The sequence below is a fragment of the Gadus macrocephalus genome, chromosome 21 (genome assembly GCF_031168955.1).
Source record: "Gadus macrocephalus chromosome 21, ASM3116895v1".
Classification (NCBI taxonomy): Eukaryota; Metazoa; Chordata; class Actinopteri; order Gadiformes; family Gadidae; genus Gadus; species Gadus macrocephalus.
Window position 1 is genome coordinate 7245298 of NC_082402.1, and position 19781 is coordinate 7265078.

Here is a 19781-nt window from a genome sequence, read left to right on the forward strand (position 1 = left end):
AATAGAAAACGGAGTGGTCACCACGGATGGGGGCGTGTACGCCATTGAAGAGGGCGGGTCTATTTTAGGATGACACGCCCTCTGTAGATGGGCAGTCAGTGTGGTGCTGCAAAAGTAGAAGCGTGCGATGTTCGTTGTGTTTGCCCGTACGATATTCCGGAGGGAGGGACACTGATTGCCCAAAGTAAGGACACTTGTTCTTTCTTTTAACGTTCCGAAATCTGTATGTGTGTGCTTCACCCGACGACGTAGTTTAGCCCAATCCACTTATTTAGTCTGTCTGTGTCCAAGGCAAGGAAAGTGGTACCCACCTGCCGAAGCACACACCTCAGTATGGATGCTCTGAAATCAGCGGGGAGAGCAATCATAAAGAGTCCAGGAGTCCCGCGACATACATGGGGAACTTCAAAGCACGAAAGTAAGTGTATACCTTCACCTTGTGATTCAGATGCTTGGTTTGTTTAGTCAAATAGTTAATGTGTGGCATGCAACGAAGCTCTCCCTCAATTGAGAAGGCTGACAATCCATGGCACCAGCTTGCCCTATAAGTGTTTACAACTGGGGCATTGAGCTGCAGTTAATTAAAAAGCGTTTTTTTTCATTATATAGTAGCCTACATAATCTTCACACATGTTGATTGACAGTGTAACCTTTTTTATTTTTTTATTAAGCTGCTTTTGTGTGGACTGCCAAAATGAGAAAGTTAATTCAATATTACCCCGTTTCTCTACATCCTCCTAAAGCTACAATAACTTAAAGCGTATAGACTGTATAAAACTTAAATAAGTCAGACAATGACTGAATAACTCCAGATATTTCTTTTCCCCCAGACAAACATTTATAGTTCATTATTTCACCAAAAATAATATCGCCGTACATAAATTATTGCACGCAGCTCTTGTACTAGTCTGTGCGAGAATATGTAATTGGAACAGTTGGCAAAATATATGTTTGTTGTATATTTTTTTTCGATAATCTCTTCCAGAGGTCAGAAAGTTATGTTATTGTGGAGGTTTGCATGGCAGTATACGATCTGTCTTGTGCATACTAGGGTGATGTCTTTATGATTCCCTATAAACACAATGAGGTCCCTTGGCTGTGTGTGTGTGTGTGTGTGTGTGTGTGTGTGTGTGTGTGTGTGTGTGTGTGTGTGTGTGTGTGTGTGTGTGTGTGTGTGTGTGTGTGTGTGTGTGTGTGCTCTGCTACTTGGTGCTCCAAGATTTCATTTTTGTTTTTAAATGCATGGTGGCAATTTACAAGTAGACACTTAATGACTGAGTATCAATTCACAGACATGCGTGTCAAGTCCTGGCTTATTGATTTGGGAAGCTCACTGTCACTCGTCGTTCACACTGCGACGTGTGAAATCTCACAATTCATAACATGTGCCAAAAGACTTGACACTCGCCAGGGAATACACTCCATGAATGAATGATTTAAGTCAAATAGGGGCTTTGAATCTGCTGGGATTTAGATCTGTTTTCTTTGGGATAAGGGTTTTTAATGAAGCCTGGCTGTATTGAGACATATTTATTCATATTTAGATACAATGCGTAGATGATTGGTGTTTGGTTCACAGGTTTTTGATTATGGCGTATCATTTGCCTGATAAATTTTCACGCAGAAAGGAGAACATGGTAACACTTTATTTCATACATTATTTAATGCAGTAATAGGCATTATTATATAGCATAAGCATTGGGTATGCTGTAAGATGGGCTAGAGTTAAACCCCTTACCATACAAAATAATACTTTAGCCAACTCCAGCCTACCGTAGCTAACACCATCACCATTAGTAAAGATGAACACCATAAGCATACAACCGTTTCCCCTCATTGCAACATCCACAATCTATATTTTTGTAATTCCAAGTCTGTTTTCATTTGCTGTCAAAGTAAAGACTGAGCTGCATTGTCATTGTTAGGAAAGAGCAGCCCTGTGGTGGTTCATCCGTGGTCGTTATTGCTTCTAGAAGAAAAGGTTTCTGGTTTGTTTGAAGACAGCGAGGACAACAGAGACAAGACAGTGTTGCGTAGTTATCCCCCTTCCGAAGCCGGGAGGTGATGACTAATGACAGAAACCGTTCACAACTGTGAGACACACACACGCGCACGCTCACTCCAACGAAGCACACGCGCCTCACACGAGTCGATCTGGAAGTGACGGCTGATGTGGAGAAGCTGCTTAGCAGGCGGTCATAGTGGATCAAGAGCACATCTCCATGCCAAACATGTGGAGCAGTGGCTTCAGAGCGGCAGAATGCAGAAGAGGCTTTCCACGTCGCATGACTTCCTGGCCTGCCAGACTTTCTGACACATCAGGTCTGATTGTGGCTGGTGCGGTGTGGGGGCTGTTTTGCATGAAGTTTAATTAGCATTCTGGACGGTGTGGGTACTGGCTGAATTTGAGGAAAATATATGCAGCCACAAATTTGGATGCTCCGATTCCTCCTCCCTCACCAATTAGGTCAACATCTGTTCAATAACCCCTGGATCCTTTCAATGCCCCTTCATTCAAACCCTGACGGCCAACATCCACAGACCGCCACTGCTGTTCACAAAACACATCAGTTTTAATCAAACAGGAATAGATAAAGGGTTGGGTAGGAGATGGGATACATAAATAAACCAAATGGGGCTTCTTTCTCAGTAGCATACTTTCTGAGGCTGAGGTCATGAAGGGAGAGAGGGAGAGAGGGAGAGGGGCATGTGCACTGGGTGCTGAGGACAACTGCACACATGTGGGGTGGCATGGGGGTGCTGTGTGGAGTTATTCAGCTGGAAAATGGTTTGAGGCCCGGCTGAAAAAAACCCGTTGAAACTTTAGTGCTGTTAATGTCTACTCATGCTGTTTAAGAGGACTTTGCATTCCACTTTAAGACCAACTTTATTTTTTACTTGATTAACTTTAACCTCACTCTAGTACTCGTTATACATTATTAACACACATTTAATGCAAGCAATGAAGCCTCAATGTGCTCTCAGAACTGTGGCTTGTCTTTGTCGTCACACTTATACATTATATTATTTACAGCAAGTATGCTGAAGTAAGTACAATATTATTCATATTCTGAACTTGGTCTGTTGAACACATCTTTTATTTCTTTCCTATTTATATCCTATCCTATTGGGATATAAATATATATAGCATCATATAACCCTTCAAGGACACCGAGGACACCGGTAGTGCAGAGCACAGCGATAACGGCACGCCGGTAGGTCGACCTGTGAGTGGGAGCGGCGTACGCCCCCGTGCAGCTATCAAACCCTTCCCCGGGAGCGCAGGAAGCACACAAACTGAGTGACGTACGGGACGCCGCAGTGGCAGTTGGTGAGGCCAATTATCGTCCCTCCAACTACCGAAATGAAGCCGTTGCTCACACTCCCCTCAGAATGAGGTTTGGATGGGGGAGCAGGAACAATATCCTCCAGTCATAAATACAGTGGAACACATGGGGGAGGAGGAGGAGGAGGAGGAGGAGGAGGAGGGGGGGGAGGAGGAGGAGGGGGAGGAGGAGGAGGAGGAGGAGGAGGAGGGGGGGGAGAGGAGGAGGAGGGGGAGGAGGAGGAGGAGGAGGAGGAGGAGGGGGGGGAGAGGAGGAGGGGGAGGAGGAGGAGGGGGAGGAGGAGGAGGAGGAGGGGGAGGAGGAGGGGGGAGGAGGAGGAGGGGGGGGAGAGGAGGAGGGGGAGGAGGAGGAGGAGGAGGAGGAGGAGGAAAGGTAAAGGCTGAGGAATGTAATGGAGGTGGGGGGGCGAAGAGGATGGAATGCATTGGAAAGAAAGCATAGTATAGTGTAGGGTATGCAGGGTGTAGGGGAAGGGCAATGGCGTTGTCAGCGTTGTTTGACTCCCAGCTCAAAGGGTACTGGGTTTGATCCCCCATGGCCTCAGCCTCATGGTCCTTGAGCAAAATGCCCTTATCCCCCTGGCCTACCTGCTCCTCCTCAAAGACCTTGAAGATGCTTTGGATAAAAGTGTCTGCTAAATGACTTTGCTAAATTGTAGTATTTCTGTTCTTTTTCGTACGCGATGAATTGAGCTCATCTCTTGGCCGTCTGGTTTTTCTTACGGGCTAGTCATTATGTTATCCCTTTTTTTTGCCTAGCGTTGCAGCATTTAAATACCGTCCCGATTCTCGACAGCCTGAGTGCGCGTGGGTAGGATGGTAGTTTGGGAAGAGCTGATTCTGAGGTATTGTGAACAGGATGTCGCTTCACTGTCCAGAGAGTGCTGGGTATTTAAGGTGTGTGAATAGCAGAAGGGATCGTCGCGTTGTGTGAGATCGAAGCTCAGTAGGAGTGGGGATTGGGATTTCAAGGCATCCCTTGTTATTGTGCTTAGTGCTTACTATTATCCTTCTGTCTTCTGCCGACTCAGCTAAAAGTCTCCATAGGTAAGGGAGCGAGTGCGGAGGTCAATGGTTCATGGTAGCATGTACCCAATTAGCCCATTCACTTGCCCATTGGACTTCTATTAGCACACTTTGGCATGCGAATGCACGAAGTAGGCCTATTTAGGGGTCAGCTGGGCAAGCAGTTTTGCTTAATGCTAAAACATCCTCTGTCTCAAATTCAAAGGTAGGCTTCGCCAACATTGACATTCATATTGGTACGTGAATAAACAATTTTGTGCGTGTGCGTGCGCGTGTGCGTGCGTGTGCGTGCGTGCGTGCGGCTGGCTACTCAATAATGTTGCCAGCCACGCATATACAGAATTGGTGAATATATGTACTATTGAACTCCACTAGCAACTGTTAAATTAGCAACTGCATAAATTCGTACTTTATAACTGTGTTATTTGACTGTTTCAACAAAACGTCAGAAACCACAATTGAGTGGCCTGAGTTGGCAGTTGCATTTATTTGCCGGAATATAACATTTGTATTACTCATTTGCTGCGGAAAGAAAGAACAAAGCTCCTGCAGCCCTGCTTTCACTCCCTCTCTGCTCCCTGAAGATACTACTTAGGTCGGCCTAGTGTCAAAGGGAGATGTGCTCCTGTGACAGCTCTGCTCATTCTCTGTTCTCCGCTCCATACTCGTTAATTTCAGTGTTTCCTCTCGCTTCCCCCCCACTACAGGATTTCTGTACTTCGGTGCATTTCAACCTCACTGCACAATTCTATCTTGGGTTATACAACCATTTTCGGGATTGTTAAATGCCGTTTGCTATCCAAGTGATGGTTTCTGTAGCAAATTTCAGGCCTAATATTCACATATTGCTGGCCAAAAGGGATGCTATTATTTTTTTAGAAACGCGTTACCCCTTCAACGTTTGCCCCATCACACTCTGTGTCACATCATATCTGTACCCGAGGCAGCACTCAGCTTGGGACTCACTCTGTGTGGATGCTACTTATCTTCCATTATCTGTAGTCATTGTCGGTCATTTTGTATGACAGTATCTGGTAAATGACAAAATGTCAAAAGGAAAAAAGCATTCTAACTTAAAAAAAGGTATTTATATTATCATTTGGGATTTTCTTGCTGGAATATACCTACTTTTTGAAAATGCTTGAAAACCATTTCTGAACACGGAAAACCGACTTCATGGTCAACCTGTACATTGATTCTGTTTCAACCTTGAGAGCAAATGGATTCTCAAACAAGAAACAACCATTTCATTTCTACCACACATAGATTTTTCTCTGGTCGATAATATCTCTATTTTCTCCGTACCATGTTCGCACCTATTAGCCAGGGTTCACCTGGAACACTTGTGTTGTGTGCGACTGCATAACAGAATATTGATTAACCAAACTGCTCATGTTATTATAACTGGAGCACATCACTTTGATGTTGAACAGAACCAATTTGTTCACGTATGGATTGATTTTCTTCCGTGAGGCTTTTGGAGAGTTCCATGCCCGCAGAATGAATTGAGGCTGATTTTACCCCTTTTTAAATTTTATTTTTTCTGCATACACCCTTATCCAAATCGACTTCCTCTTTTTTCAGATACGTTGTCAATAAGTCAGTAGAGGTTAATCCTCTTGCTCAAGGGCTTCTAGCAGGTAGTCATGGTTTTGACCCAGAACCTTTTGGAAGGGAGCCTTATCTAAGAGAGGACTGGAAGGGAGGTGCTGGATATCTGTCGGGGGTATTGATGTGAAGATCGATGAGTGGCCCTCTAATAGTTGTGATCATTGATTTTTATTGTTTGCACACCACCCCCACCACACCCCTTTCCTCCACCCTCTGTTGATGGTCTCTACTTGTCATACCCTCTCTCTTTCTTCTTCGTACACTACTCTTTAAACACCACTCCTTTGTTTTTCTGGCCCTTTACGTTTATAAATCGTGTACCTTCTCCCTCGCATGTGTTTTTTACTTCTTTTTCTTTTTTTTTTCAGATGAGGTCGTTTCTCAGACCTGCAGTGAAATTTGCAACATAGGGAGTTTTGTCGAGAGACATATTCGTTGCATCGCATTGCAGACACACACACACACACACACACACACACACACACACACACACACACACACACACACACACACACACACACACACACACACACACACACCTTTCTCTCCTGTAAAACACACAGCTGTGGTTGCATGCAGTAGTGTGTCGTGATGCTTGTGGGGCAGCTGTGAAAAGGTATATCATGAGCCTCTGATATAACACTGTTTTGGAAGAGGTATTTTCTGTTACTTTTAGTGTGTGTGTATGTTTGTGTGTTTGTGTGAAAAGGGGCAATAAGAGCGACACAAAGAGAGATGCCGCAAGATCGTCAGAGGAAGAACAGCAGGTGTGTGTGTGTGTGTGTGTGTGTGTGTGTGTGTGTGTGTGTGTGTGTGTGTGTGTGTGTGTGTGTGTGTGTGTGTGTGTGTGTGTGTGTGTGTGTGTGTGTGTGTGTGTGTGTGTGTGTGTGTGTGTCAGCAGGACCTTTTCCTCCACCATCGGGGGGACTGCTAAATATATTTACTGTCCTCCTAGGAAGAAAAACACCTCAACAAATACAAACACTTCCTCCACCACATATGACACATCTGATGTGAGCCTTGCTTCGAGACCAAAGACGCATAAAATATGATGCGATTTAAACACAGTGACACGTATTCTCTCCCTGTCCTATGGGTATAGGTACTATGCAGTATCTATACCTCTGTTTTTATCCTCCCACACTCTCCTTTTCTGCTGCTGAAGCCCACATCCATGCATTCATCCCCTCATGTATCAAACGGGGAACATCGTCGTGTCTTGGCTAGAGTGTTCGACTCCCACCCGCCCACAGGTACTGGGTTTGATCCCCAATGTCCGCAGCCTTACCTAGAGCCATCGTGGAGCAAGATGCACTGGCTACCCTACCTACCTCCTCCTTGATGACATGTATCTAAAGTTAAAATTGTTCATCGCCCAATTGTAAAATCGTTGACCTTCACTTCCCAATCGTTGACCTTGAACACTTCCCAACCCACTAAACTCCTTCCTCCTCTCTCATTATATATACTCTCTCCCCCTCCTGTCCTTCCAACCCTCCGCTGAGCAGAGACTTCAGTAAAGATCACAACACCCTTTTCTTTCATAAGCGTTTCCCATAAACAACACTAATTGATTTGTAAAACCATATGAATAAGCTTTCGGCCAATGGTAGAGCAACTCTGACAAGGTAGGTTAATCAAAACCTCCCACCGCACTCCCCCTCCTCCTGTCATAGATTAATAGTTTTATTTAAATCGGTTGATGTAGTTTAATTGTCTCGGTGGCTGAATGATTTGTTCCTGTATGTTGTTATCTTGTTGTGTATATTTTGTTTTCCGGCTTTCCTTCTGAATGTGATGGATCGCTATGTTTATGTACACCCGTTTACCTATTCAAGTCACAACTACCCAGCATGCACTGCGGTGACGCAACAACACCTTTATGAGTGTAAACAAAAAGTGAACGCTTGAGTCATCCCAGAACGAGGCCGTCAGACGCTGTGTGTCGCCGCAGGCTGTATCTCCCTCCATCCAAACATTAGCCAATCAATCACTAGGGTCGAGTGAGTGGTGTGGACTGTTTCATCCACAAACATCCTTGGTTTCATCGCATAAGGAAGGATATTCCCGCGGGTAGCCTCTACTGACCCACACACACACACACACTCTCTTAGATCAGATCAGCCGGATGTCATAGGGAAAGGTTAGCTGCTCCATACTGCGATGCATGGTAATGGATTTAGAAGCTTATGTTGTCTGTTAGATCTCCAACTGTCAAAACAAAGTGTTGTTATGCCAGCTCCTTTAGAATAATATAATATATATTTCTATATATGATAATAAAAAGTATATTTTTAATAATATGTAATATTAATAATTAATTAATAATAAAATAAGGCGCTTATCCCATTGGTGTTGCTAACCGTATCTTCGCGCTTACGACTGCACCAAGGTTAAGCTCGCTAATTATTTCATGAATGGCGTGCCTAATGAAATGAGAAAAGCGTGTACATCGCCGACAAAGAGGGCTGAGATGAAAGAAGGTCCCAGGAGCCATTGATCTTATCAGCGGAAACGAGGGCGAGTACAAAAACAAACACCAACTGTTTGAATTGCTAATGAAAACCCTCTTTCTGCCGTGCGCCGTGTGCTTTATGAGCAAACAGCCACCAGCAATGCTTTAGTCACCACAGTCGGAGAGCGCTGTTGTTGCCTGCACTGTTCTTTGTTATACAATATTGTGTCACAGAATATTCCGGAGTATCATGGGGGAAAGTATTGCACTGAGCATATGCTGCACTTGTTTTGTGTACAGTCCCACAGAGTGTGCATACAAAGCAGAAAGGAGGGACAGATCTGAGGCAACTTGGCAGTAAATGCAGGCAATTAAGGAGCAGGTGAGAGGCTGAGACATCTTGCTGAAGGAAGCAAGCAGGTCGGTGGCATTGGGGATAAAAAAAAAAGGCGTGATCCAAGGTGAGTTAATCAAATGCCAAATGCCTATTCTCCCCAGCTGGAGAGACTAAAATCTTCCCCAGATTTATCATACAGAACTAACCCAAACCCATCAAATATATATTATAAAGTGTATGCTAAACTGAATCCCAGTTATATTATTACTCATTAACTATTAATTGAATTGCCAGATCAACCTCGATCTTCAAGAACTCACAGACAGTAATTAAGGCATTGCTATTAGGGAGGCACAAGGCAAACCTACTAAATAATACAACACGTATGGAATAACAGATGCCCCGGACAGGTTTCATGTTATCTTAATGGATCAGTTTGTTTTTACATTGTGGGAAATGCGAAAAACACCCATCGCCTCTCCTGTGCGTTTAGCTCATTAGTCGAGAGAAAAGTAGATTTCTGTAGTCGATCATGACGGCACTCTTTTTTTATGGTCCACTATCATGCTGTTGTGAATAGAGATAATAATGTACTGCTTGCAGTGATGTGAATGCTTTCCTCGCGCAAGAGATTAGTATTAGTTCCCCTCATGGCTACGAATCATTAGGCTGTATGATGACATTTCATGGAATTAGCCAGTCCGTGCGCGTACATACAGGACTGTCTGTTGAACCATTAGGCAGTCTCTTCTTATACGCAGGACCATCACTTCAGACCTTTCAAACCCTGCCATTACTTTTTGGCCAAAAGTGTATCATAGGTCCTCAATCTCCCGTGACCCCATATGCATAACACGCGGCCGCGGGCGGGGCCAGACCCGGAGGTTGGAAACCAGGGCTCTAATGAGTGTGTGTGCTCGCCGGTGGGAGAGACTCAAAGAGGGTATGTCACGGCCTATGATTAGCATAATGACTCAAGCCATGGGGCAAATTAACACATAATGCGATGCTGGAGCCGCTTTCATGTTCTGTTAAGTATCCCAGAAGATGTGTCTACATTACAACAGTCCTTTTCTTTTCATTGTTATTGGAACAACGGCGACTGGTTTGTATTCTATGGGGTGTTATTTTCATTACCGTGTGTTTTTACATTTGACATCTTCAAGGCATGCACACCCACACTCTACCCCTTCAAGTGCTGAAACGCGAGGCAGGGAATTCAACTCGCCTGTCAATTAGGGCCAAGTCACTTGTTGACATACTTTGAGGTATTTGTTTGAAGTGCTCTCCGCCAGGCGTGAGTGTGGTGCATCACAACGTGTGCGACGTGTCAGAAGCAGAAGGGCGCTGTCAAAACTGTCACTCAAAGAAACACATTCGCTGCCTCTTTATATTCCCGACGCAGCCCCCCACCCCCCAGCCCCCCACCGGCACAGCGTCTGTTGATTGCCTGAGGAGGTCTTTTGAGCTCACCCTGGCCTGGCATATACCTGGTGATAAGTTGCATCATATATCAGGGCAGGAGGTTTTATTTTCCCATTAATGTGACAGCGCTTGAAGTCTTGGTGAGTAAGATGTATTTATAGAGGTTATTAGTAAGGCTCCTGTCAAAAGTTCCAGAGTATATGTGTGCTAACTTCTTCATTAAAATTCCGAAAGCAGTTTTGACATCTGTGTATGCATGCACACACAAAATATTTGTGGAATCTTTTTTTTATTTGTGTTCTTTATTTAGCTGTATTCATTGGCTTGCTAATGTATCCATTCATTCCTAAAGAGACTAGCATTTTTGGAACATGAATTTGAATGCTTAACGTGCATCCCCCTATCCAATATGACTGGTGTTGTAATTTCAATTTTCTGGATGCTGAACACTGACATTAAACTGACCTTTAACAGGTCAGGTGTGTGTGTGTGTGTGTGTGTGTGTGTGTGTGTGTGTGTGTGTGTGTGTGTGTGTGTGTGTGTGTGTGTGTGTGTGTGTGTGTGTGTGTGTGTGTGTGTGTGTGTGTGTGTGTGTGTGTGTGTGTGTGTGTGTGTGTGTGTGTGTGTGTACATTTACACATGTTATTAATACCACAGACTGCAGCACAAGTGTGCAGTGTGAAACACCAAAGTGTAGCTCAGTGTAACAGACCAACAAGAGTGTTTTTGTTTCAGCATGGTGAGATCAGTAGATCAAATTTCACAGAATAAATGGACATGCCAGCCATCCTCACTGTCCTTAAACATGGAAATTATGTAAAAATGATAACAAATCTTTTATCTGTGTTATTTAAAATATGCAGATGTCTAGCAATCTTGACTTGATTGCCATGCTTGTTGGCATTTTGAAATGTTTGTTGTCATTGCCGCCCGAGCTCAGCCTAAGTGCACCGCGGCACAAGAAGACATTTAATTGGGATGCTTGTTTTTGGGTATAATCGCCGTGGTTGCCTAGCGACATCAGCTGGCTCGATAATGCCGGGCCGCTTTCTTGTCGCCTTTGTTGTTGTTGTTGTTGTTGTTGTTGTTGTTTTCATTGTGCTGGAGAGAAGCATGCAGCGGTGTACAGCTGCAGTTTGAAAGAGCTGGGGCAGGGGAAGGGTTGTACCACGTGATGCGTCTCGGGAGACGGGAGGAGCCCTCTGCATGGCTTGCCGCAGGTTGGGCTGTTGTTGCTTCTTGGGTTTGTTGAGGACTTTAGTGTGTGTGTGTGTGTGTGTGTGTGTGTGTGTGTGATTGGGTATGTGTGTGTATGTTAAGGTCTGACAGCAGTACACCTTTTTTGAGTCCTCAATATGGCAGTATCACCAATAATGCATCCATAATGCATTCTGATGTACAAGCCCTATAGTAGAGAAGATATACTGTCTGTCAGACAGCAGGAGGGCAACTTGGCCTCACTTTCTTTTTGCCTTCAGGCATTATCTGGAACACACACACACACACACACACACACACACACACACACACACACACACACACACACACACACACACACACACACACACACACACACACACACACACACACACACACACACACACACACACAGTCCCTTGCACCTTCCTCCTTCTCTTGCATATGTGGCCTATTTCCCATCTCAGGGTGTGTGTCCTACATTGTTCCGGCTCTTCGGGATATGAATAAAAGCACGATAAAGGTGATTACACGTCGGATCGGAACCCGCGTGCGGGAAGACAGCGGCAGAACGGATGGAGGCAATTGGTTTGACTCTCTCCTTTTGAAATGGATGTTCTGTTTTTAAAAGGCTGTGTGTGTGTGTGTGTGTGTGTGTGTGTGTGTGTGTGTGTGTGTGTGTGTGTGTGTGTGTGTGTGTGTGTGTGTGTGTGTGTGTGTGTGTGTGTGTGTGTGTGTGTGTGTGTGTGTGTGTGTGTGTGTGTGTGTGTGTGTGTGTGTGTGTGTGTGAAACCCCGTTGAATCTCTGGCCTAATTAGGGTCCAGCGGGAGGCATAACAAGAGGGGGGAGCAGGGAATGATGCGCTGGGTGCTGCGAGGGCAAATTGCTTGTCTGGCAACCCTCCGAGATTAATAGTAATGGCGTGGGTGGGTCGCTGTGGGTGTGTCTGTGTATGTGAGTGCATGGTCGCCAAATGCGTGCTTCGGAGTTCATTGTGTTTTTCATGTTTCACGAGTCGACGTTGTGTGCGCGCCGCGCTCGGAACGAATTGGAGCGGGGCGTTGTATTTTTTTTATTCGTTGATGATTGAGTCATTTAACGAGCCCCCCCCCATCTCTTAAACGGCGGCGTAGTCCAACCCCGCTCAGCGCCTCATTGTTTATTGAAAGCATCCAAGGGCCCCAGTGCTTTTGATTTGATACGAGTCTATTCTGTGGATGCCGGAACGGAACAACCAGAACTTAAAACGTGTTTTTTTCGTTTTAAGTGCTTGCTGTGCAGAGTACTTCTCTGAGGAACGGGGTGTGAAAGTGTCGCTGCTCGACATCAATTCCACCTGTCACAAACTGGTTCATGTCAATGAAAAAGAAAACGGGGGGTTCACGCAGAAGTCTTGAGTCAAAAGTTAGTCATGCTTTCCTTTTTTCTGAACCACCATAAATAATTGAAAACCCAATGTCTGAATACATGTTGGATATTAGTAATGGGGCAGCAAATGTGTGGGGTAGTGGAGTGTGTGAGTGCTGAAATAGAGACCATTAGGCTGCTGGAATAACACAGAATGACAGAATGACACAAAAAGAGAGAGCTTAAGATGCCTTGAACCCAGGCTTCTAAGGTGAACCATACATGAAGACCCACTTTCCTTTCGGACACACACACACACACACACACACACACACACACACACACACACACACACACACACACACACACACACACACACACACACACACACACACACACACACACACACACACACACACACACACACACACACACACACAAAACACTGCGTGTCCTTCAAAGAAAGGATAATCTATCACAGTAGTAGTAGGGGCTCAGTGTGTATCAGTGCGAGTGGGTGAAAGAAAAAAAACTGTGAGGTCACCCATATTTCCAGGCTGGTGTTTTGCGCTTCAACAGCCAAAAAATCCTATTAGTCGCGCTCCGCTCGTCGCTGGCGCTTGTATCTGCCACGCTACCCTCTGTAGCCCAGTGTTAACGCAGAGATGGGGATTTATTAAATATTTCATATTTTGACCCTTATTTCCTGGAGGAAATGCAGGGTGGGGGTGGGGTCTGGGTGCTATAGAAAGCCTGGAGCATCAACAAAAGGCCTCCTTCTAAATAATAATGTGATATTAATTTGAGGCGTCACCAGGCACAGATGTGATACCGACCCCAGCAGTCGTTTTATCTGTTTTGGGCCGAATCCTTTCATGGAGGAAGAACAGAGGGAGACTTTTGACCCAGGGAATGGCATGGTCTTGTTAATTACATTTGGGTATTTTTTTTTATTTAACTGATTTATATTTCCAATGCAACTTCCAGTGAATTCAAACAAGGCATGTCCTGTTAGGTAGGATGTTGGGGTACTCTAGTCTAGAAGGCCAGAAGGTAGGTCTTACAGACATTTGGGACTGAACCCACAATCTCTTGGCTGGGAAGCAAACCCCATGGACACGGCACTATCCTGGCCCACTTCATAAAGGTATAAAGGCAGAGCCTGAGACGTTGTTATGAGAAGGAGTCTGTGTGTGTATGGGCTGCGGAAGGTGCACCTTACAGCCGGAAGGCGTCATTTCATGCTCAGAGTGCCAGGATTATCTCCCTTTGAGCGGGACAAAGCTCTGTATCAAGCTGTTTTCGACCCCGAGGATGAGTACTGCACAGAAACGGAATTACATTTCTCAAAATGTAGTTCAGGACAGGCCAACGGGCGGCTTAGGGTGTTTGACGTTTAACTCCCAGCCAAACCGTTCTGGGTTCAGACCCCTGTGTCCGCACTCTGCCTGTAGGCGCCCTAGAGCAAGATGCCTCGATGCCTATCTGCTCATTAATGACAGGTATCCAAAAATAAAAACACTTTCAGTTGCCTTGCAAAATGAATAAAAAGAAAAATGGTACAATTCGACTGTGTGTCACTAGAGCTATCAAGAAATGATATAAAGTCGATCATTCAAACTCTTCAGAATCATTCTCAACCGCCCAACGTGGGAGGACTTCCGAGTCCCCGGCCCGCTCAGAGTCCAAACGGAGCTCCGCCTCTCCGAGTGTCCTTCAGAGGGGTGGGCGTTTCCTGCTGAACCACACCAGAGGCGAGCCTCGGAAGCCGCCTGTTAGCAGCAGTTGTTGTTTCAGATTGAATAATTTAGTCGTAGAAGGCGGCGGGGTGGGGGGGGCGGGGGAGGGGGGGGGGGGCGGGGGAGGGTGCAGTTAGTGGTGGTGGTTCTCCGTCGTCCTCCTCCCCCCCCCCCCCTCCCTCCAGCGACAGATGGCTCGGCCCGGGCAGAGAACCTGCTGCTGCCAGAACACTGCAACAGAATGTTGGACAACCCTCATCTCTCTCTCTTCCTCCCTCACTCTTTACACATCTCTCTCTCCTCCTCGCTCACTCTTTACACCTCTCTCTCTTCCTCTCTCACTCTTTACTCATCTCTCTTCCTCTCACTCTTTGCATGTCTCTCTCTTCCTCTCACCCTTTACCCATCCCTCCTTTTCTCCCCATTCTCTCTCTCTCTCTCTCTCTCTCTCTCTCTCTCTCTCTCTCTCTCTCTCTCTCTCTCTCTCTCTCTCTCTCTCTCTCTCTCTCTCTCTCTCTCTCTCTCTCTCTCTCTCTCTCTCTCTCTCTCTCACAAAACATTCTACGTCTGAATGTTTTTCTGAATCGCTGTCCCGCCTGCATTCATGACAAAGTGCGCCAACAAGATGCTTGTTGCTTTGGCAACAAAAACAACAACATTTGGCCTGTTGCAGTCACATTAAACGCACGTATGCACGGATGCATATGGTGGCATGACCTCGGGTACACAGGTGCAGCGCATTCCTCCCCTGCCGGGCTTCTTTGTCGCATGGGGAGGGATTTTTGGAAGGTTTCCACATCGGCAGGTCTTTTACCCATCCACCCCCCCTCCCCTCCCAACTCTGTTAGACATACCCTGTAGGCAGCAAGCGCATGAGTAAGTTGGTACCTGTGGGGGCGGGGGGCGATGGATGAAACCTGCGGCATCATGTGTGGCACTGCAGCGCTGGATAATCACAGTGTGGGTTGAGCTGGAAGCCACCAGTACCTTAGCCTGCAAAGGTCTGCTTGTGCGTAAAGCCTGGTGGATGATGGTTGTGTAGAAGTCAATGAGCCAACGCAAATGCATATTCTATCATGTTCCATCAGGCATTTTTAAAGTACTTGGGTTCATATCTCACTGGGGCAAACAGGCATTGCGTAAGACGATTCGAACAAAATCTGGCAACCAAGAACACATCATGACTGCTCAAATATATTTCAGTGGTCTCAATGTGCTCTTTAAACCAAAAAATAAAGAACACTTCTGTCTCTCTCTCTATCTCTGTCTCTTTTCCTTCGCCTTCTCTTCCCTCTGTTTCTGTCTCTTTCCCCTCTCTTCTCCTCCTTCTCTTCTCTTCTATATCTTTGTCTCTTTCTTTCTCTCTTTCCCTTCTCTTCTGTTCTCCTCCTTCTCTTCTCTTCTATATCTGTCTTTTTCTTCCTCTTTCTTTCTCTTTATTTTCTCTTCACCTCCCTCTCTTCTCTGTGTCTCTCTCTGTCTCACTCTCTTTCCCTTCTCTTCTCCTCCTTCTCTTCTCTGTGTCTGTCTCTCTGTCAGAGCTGCCGGAGAACTGGACCGATACCAAGGAGACCCTGCTGGAGGGTATGGTGTTCAACGTCAAGTACCTGGGCATGACCCTGGTGGGCCAGCCCAAGGGGGAGGACATGGCCGCCACCGCCATACGCAGGATCGTTGCCACGGTGAGCCGCCCCCCCTGTCAGCAGTCCCCCATCATCCGAGGGCCAGATGCCTCACTCTACCCTGCTCCTTACTGACGTGGTTCTAAAAAGTGTCACAGAAAAGTAATCTCTGCGTTTTATTCTGTACTATTTTTAGAATGAAGTGAAACACCCATAGTCATGCAGTAGTCTTTATTAAACAAGTTATTTTTATTAAAATTGTTCACCTTTATTCAATAAGTCAATATTGAGTCAATAAGTCAATAAGTCTCATTGAGGTTGTGGCCACCTCCTGTCCAAGAGAGATCAGCTGCAGCACAAATCACAAAAAGTACATGACATGTACGAACAAATGACAGCAACATTATACACCGAAAAAAGGATTAAGATTAGAAGACAACAAAACAGGTCAACCTAAATGGCAGAACAGCTATGTATGTCGGTAGACATTCGGTGCAGCTCTACTGCACCGAAGTAGAGTCAAGAGTTTGCCTCAAGTCCGCACTGCTCAGTGAAAGCAACAGAGCGTTTGAGTACACCTCCGGCCTGGCAGATTAGTTCCAGGTGTCTTAGGGCTCTGTATATGGGCCGTGAGGTGTTTCTCCTCATTCCATTACTTACCGCCGTGTGGCCATTTGAGATAACAGATAATGCTGTTGTTCACCCATCCGTGGGAGGGCTAGAGAGTGTGAAAGCGCCACTATCAGTGCGTCGATGGTACACGTGCACTAGGACCGATCCCAAGAGCAGAACCCCCAACCAAGCGCCACCTTTTTCCTCGCCGGTCCATGACAGCGCATGGTGCGGTCTGATTATATTTGCTTTTATTACGTTATCCGTTCTTTAATTTGCTAGGGGTTTCCTGAAATATCTCATTTCATTTTCCCTTTTATTTGCTTTTTAATTGCGACCCAAATCAGTTTTGTTTCGTGAATAGCTTGAGGTTGAATTAGTTTAACCCCAAGCATTTACATCTGCCGTTTGGAAGATTTATCTTTTTATTTATCATGTCCCATTCTGTATCAATCACAACTATAAGCCTATTAGGATGTCCAAGGTTAACAGGCATAAATACCTCCTTGCGTCTTATTGAGAGATGACTCTCATGGACGGAATGGCTCATGTTGGTTCATTCAAGTATTGTTCGAACTCCCCTACGGATAGAAATACAAAAGAGCTTGTAAAGTTGCAATTGCTTGGGTGCTTTGTAAGAAGCAACGTGCGCTTACACGTTTCTATACCCCTGCGCTCTCATAAAAACACACACACACACACACACACACACACACACACACACACACACACACACACACACACACACACACACACACACACACACACACACACACACACACACACACACACACACACACACACACAGGCTTGTTCTTTATGCCCTCCGACTGCTGCCGTTTTACGCAGATAATGTTATGATATATTTTATGAAAAAGTAATCTCAAAAGTCCTCCAAATGCTCATTTTGCTGTATTGTCAGTCCCTGCTTGTGTGTTGGGAGCACGGCAGAATATTGCTGCTCCATCCCTACTCCACTCCCCAAGGCATTCAGGCTCCACCAGTAAGACATGGCACCGTTTCTCTTGTCCTTGGAAAGTCCTCCTCCCCCCCTCACTCTCTCTCTCCCCTGCCACCTTTTTATGTCACTCTCTCATCCGTCAAACCTCCTGTCGATCCCTCTGCAATAAAACGAAAAACCCTGCAGCAACGAAAATCGAAGAAGAAAACAAAACTGGAGCAAAACTATTTATGAAAAAAACTGCCGGAAAATAAGTACGAAAAACCATAGAAAATAAACGGCCAGGAAAAAACTAACACAAATCCCTAACACGCGCACGCGAGGTAAGGATTTGTGTTTTTTGTGATTTTCGTTACACCACTTCCAAGTCCACACGTAACTAACGTCTCGCTGTGTCGCTTCGATGCCTTCTAAGAAATGCATTGATTGGACAGAGGAGAGCGTCAGCAGAACGGAAACGAAATGGGGGGGGGGGGGGGGGGGGGGGGCGAGGAGGGTGAGGGGTGGGTTTCATCGAGTGGGGCTAATCAGTTTGGGGGGTTGGGGGGGGGACTGAAAGTCAAGTGCCATTGTTCCCCCTCCAACCCCCCAGGGACCTGCTATCTCATAGCACGAGCTCAGCACATTCACCTGCTGCCAGTTTTACTGCACAAGACGCCTTCAGAAGGGGTGGGGACGCCGGGGAAGGGAGGGGATGGAGAGGGTGGGGATGGGAGGTGGGCGGCTTTGGGGCTAAGCATACCGGCTCTCCTTTTTCCTTCAACAGCACAACCCCGGCGCACCCCCTTCCCCAGACACATTTTTGCAGCATTTTGCAGTTAATTATTAATTTTTTTTGGCCCGAATGAAATCCGTGATTAAAAGAGTTTTTTCCCCCCCGCCTCTTCAAAGTAATGTCATCTCTGGCTTGACTTGAGTTGACCGGCTGCCCTTTTCGGCCTGAATCAATTGACACATTTCATGTTTGATGCGTGAAAGGGGTGTGTGTGTGTGTGTGTGTGTGTGTGTGTGTGTGTGTGTGTGTGTGTGTGTGTGTGTGTGTCTGTGTCTGTGTCTGTGTCTGTGTCTGTGTCTGTGTGTGTGTGTGTGTGTGTGTGTGTGTGTGTGTGACGTGCGAAGCAAAAAAAACTTTTCTGTGTGTGTGTGTGTTTTTACATGTATTTTCATCACCCACAGGCGAGAGCGAGTGCCAAGAAGTTTCGTAAAGTGTCGCTGACGGTCTCTCCCAAAGGCATCGTCCTCACCGACACGGACACCACAGACCTCATAGAGGACGTCTCCATATACAGGTGAGTCCACAGGCCTCATAGAGGAGGTCTCCACAGGTGAGACCACAGACCTCATAGAGGAGGTCTCCATATACAGGTGAGACCACAGACCTCATAGAGGAGGTCTCCATATACAGGTGAGTCCCAGGCCTCATAGAGGACGTCTCCTTATACAGGTGAGACCACAGACCTCATAGAGGAGGTCTCCATATACAGGTGAGACCACAGACCTCAGAGGAGGTCTCCATATACAGGTGAGACCACAGACCTCATAGAGGAGGTCTCCATATACAGGTGAGTCCACAGGCCTCATAGAGGAGGTCTCCATATACAGGTGAGACCACAGACCTCATAGAGGAGGTCTCCATATACAGGTGAGTCCACAGGCCTCATAGAGGACGTCTCCTTATACAGGTGAGTCCACAGGCCTCATAGAGGAGGTCTCCATATACAGGTGAGACCACAGACCTCATAGAGGAGGTCTCCATATACAGGTGAGTCCACAGGCCTCATAGAGGACGTCTCCTTATACAGGTGAGACACAGGGACCACCGACCCCATAGTGGACATCTCCATGTACAGGAGACACTGACTAACACTACATATTGGCTGTTTAGACGATGCAGTTTGTAATAAGCCATATATTGAGAAGCAAGTTTTAACCAGAAGCGACTTACACGAAATGGGTCAGTATGGAGGAGATGGGGGGTTAGCGCAAGGGGGACAATTTATTTTCACCTCAAAATATCTGTTTTAAAACAAATTATTGAAATTCAATAGTTTTGTTCACCCTTATTGCCAATTCCTTCTATATTACAGACAATCTTAGTAGTT

The 19781-nt window shown here is 45.9% G+C and overlaps 1 protein-coding gene across 1 annotated transcript; it reads left to right on the top strand.

Annotated features, from left to right (window-relative positions):
* Nucleotides 1–33: 33 nt before the first annotated feature.
* On the top strand, nt 34–18989 carry si:dkey-71h2.2 (low density lipoprotein receptor adapter protein 1-A). Its single transcript, XM_060041114.1, has 4 exons — nt 34–184; nt 292–418; nt 16024–16166; nt 18856–18989. Exons 2-4 carry the CDS (start codon nt 334–336, stop codon nt 18970–18972), a joined length of 345 nt encoding a protein of 114 aa, XP_059897097.1. The 5' UTR covers nt 34–184; nt 292–333; the 3' UTR covers nt 18973–18989.
* The last annotated feature ends 792 nt before the right edge of the window (nt 18990–19781 follow it).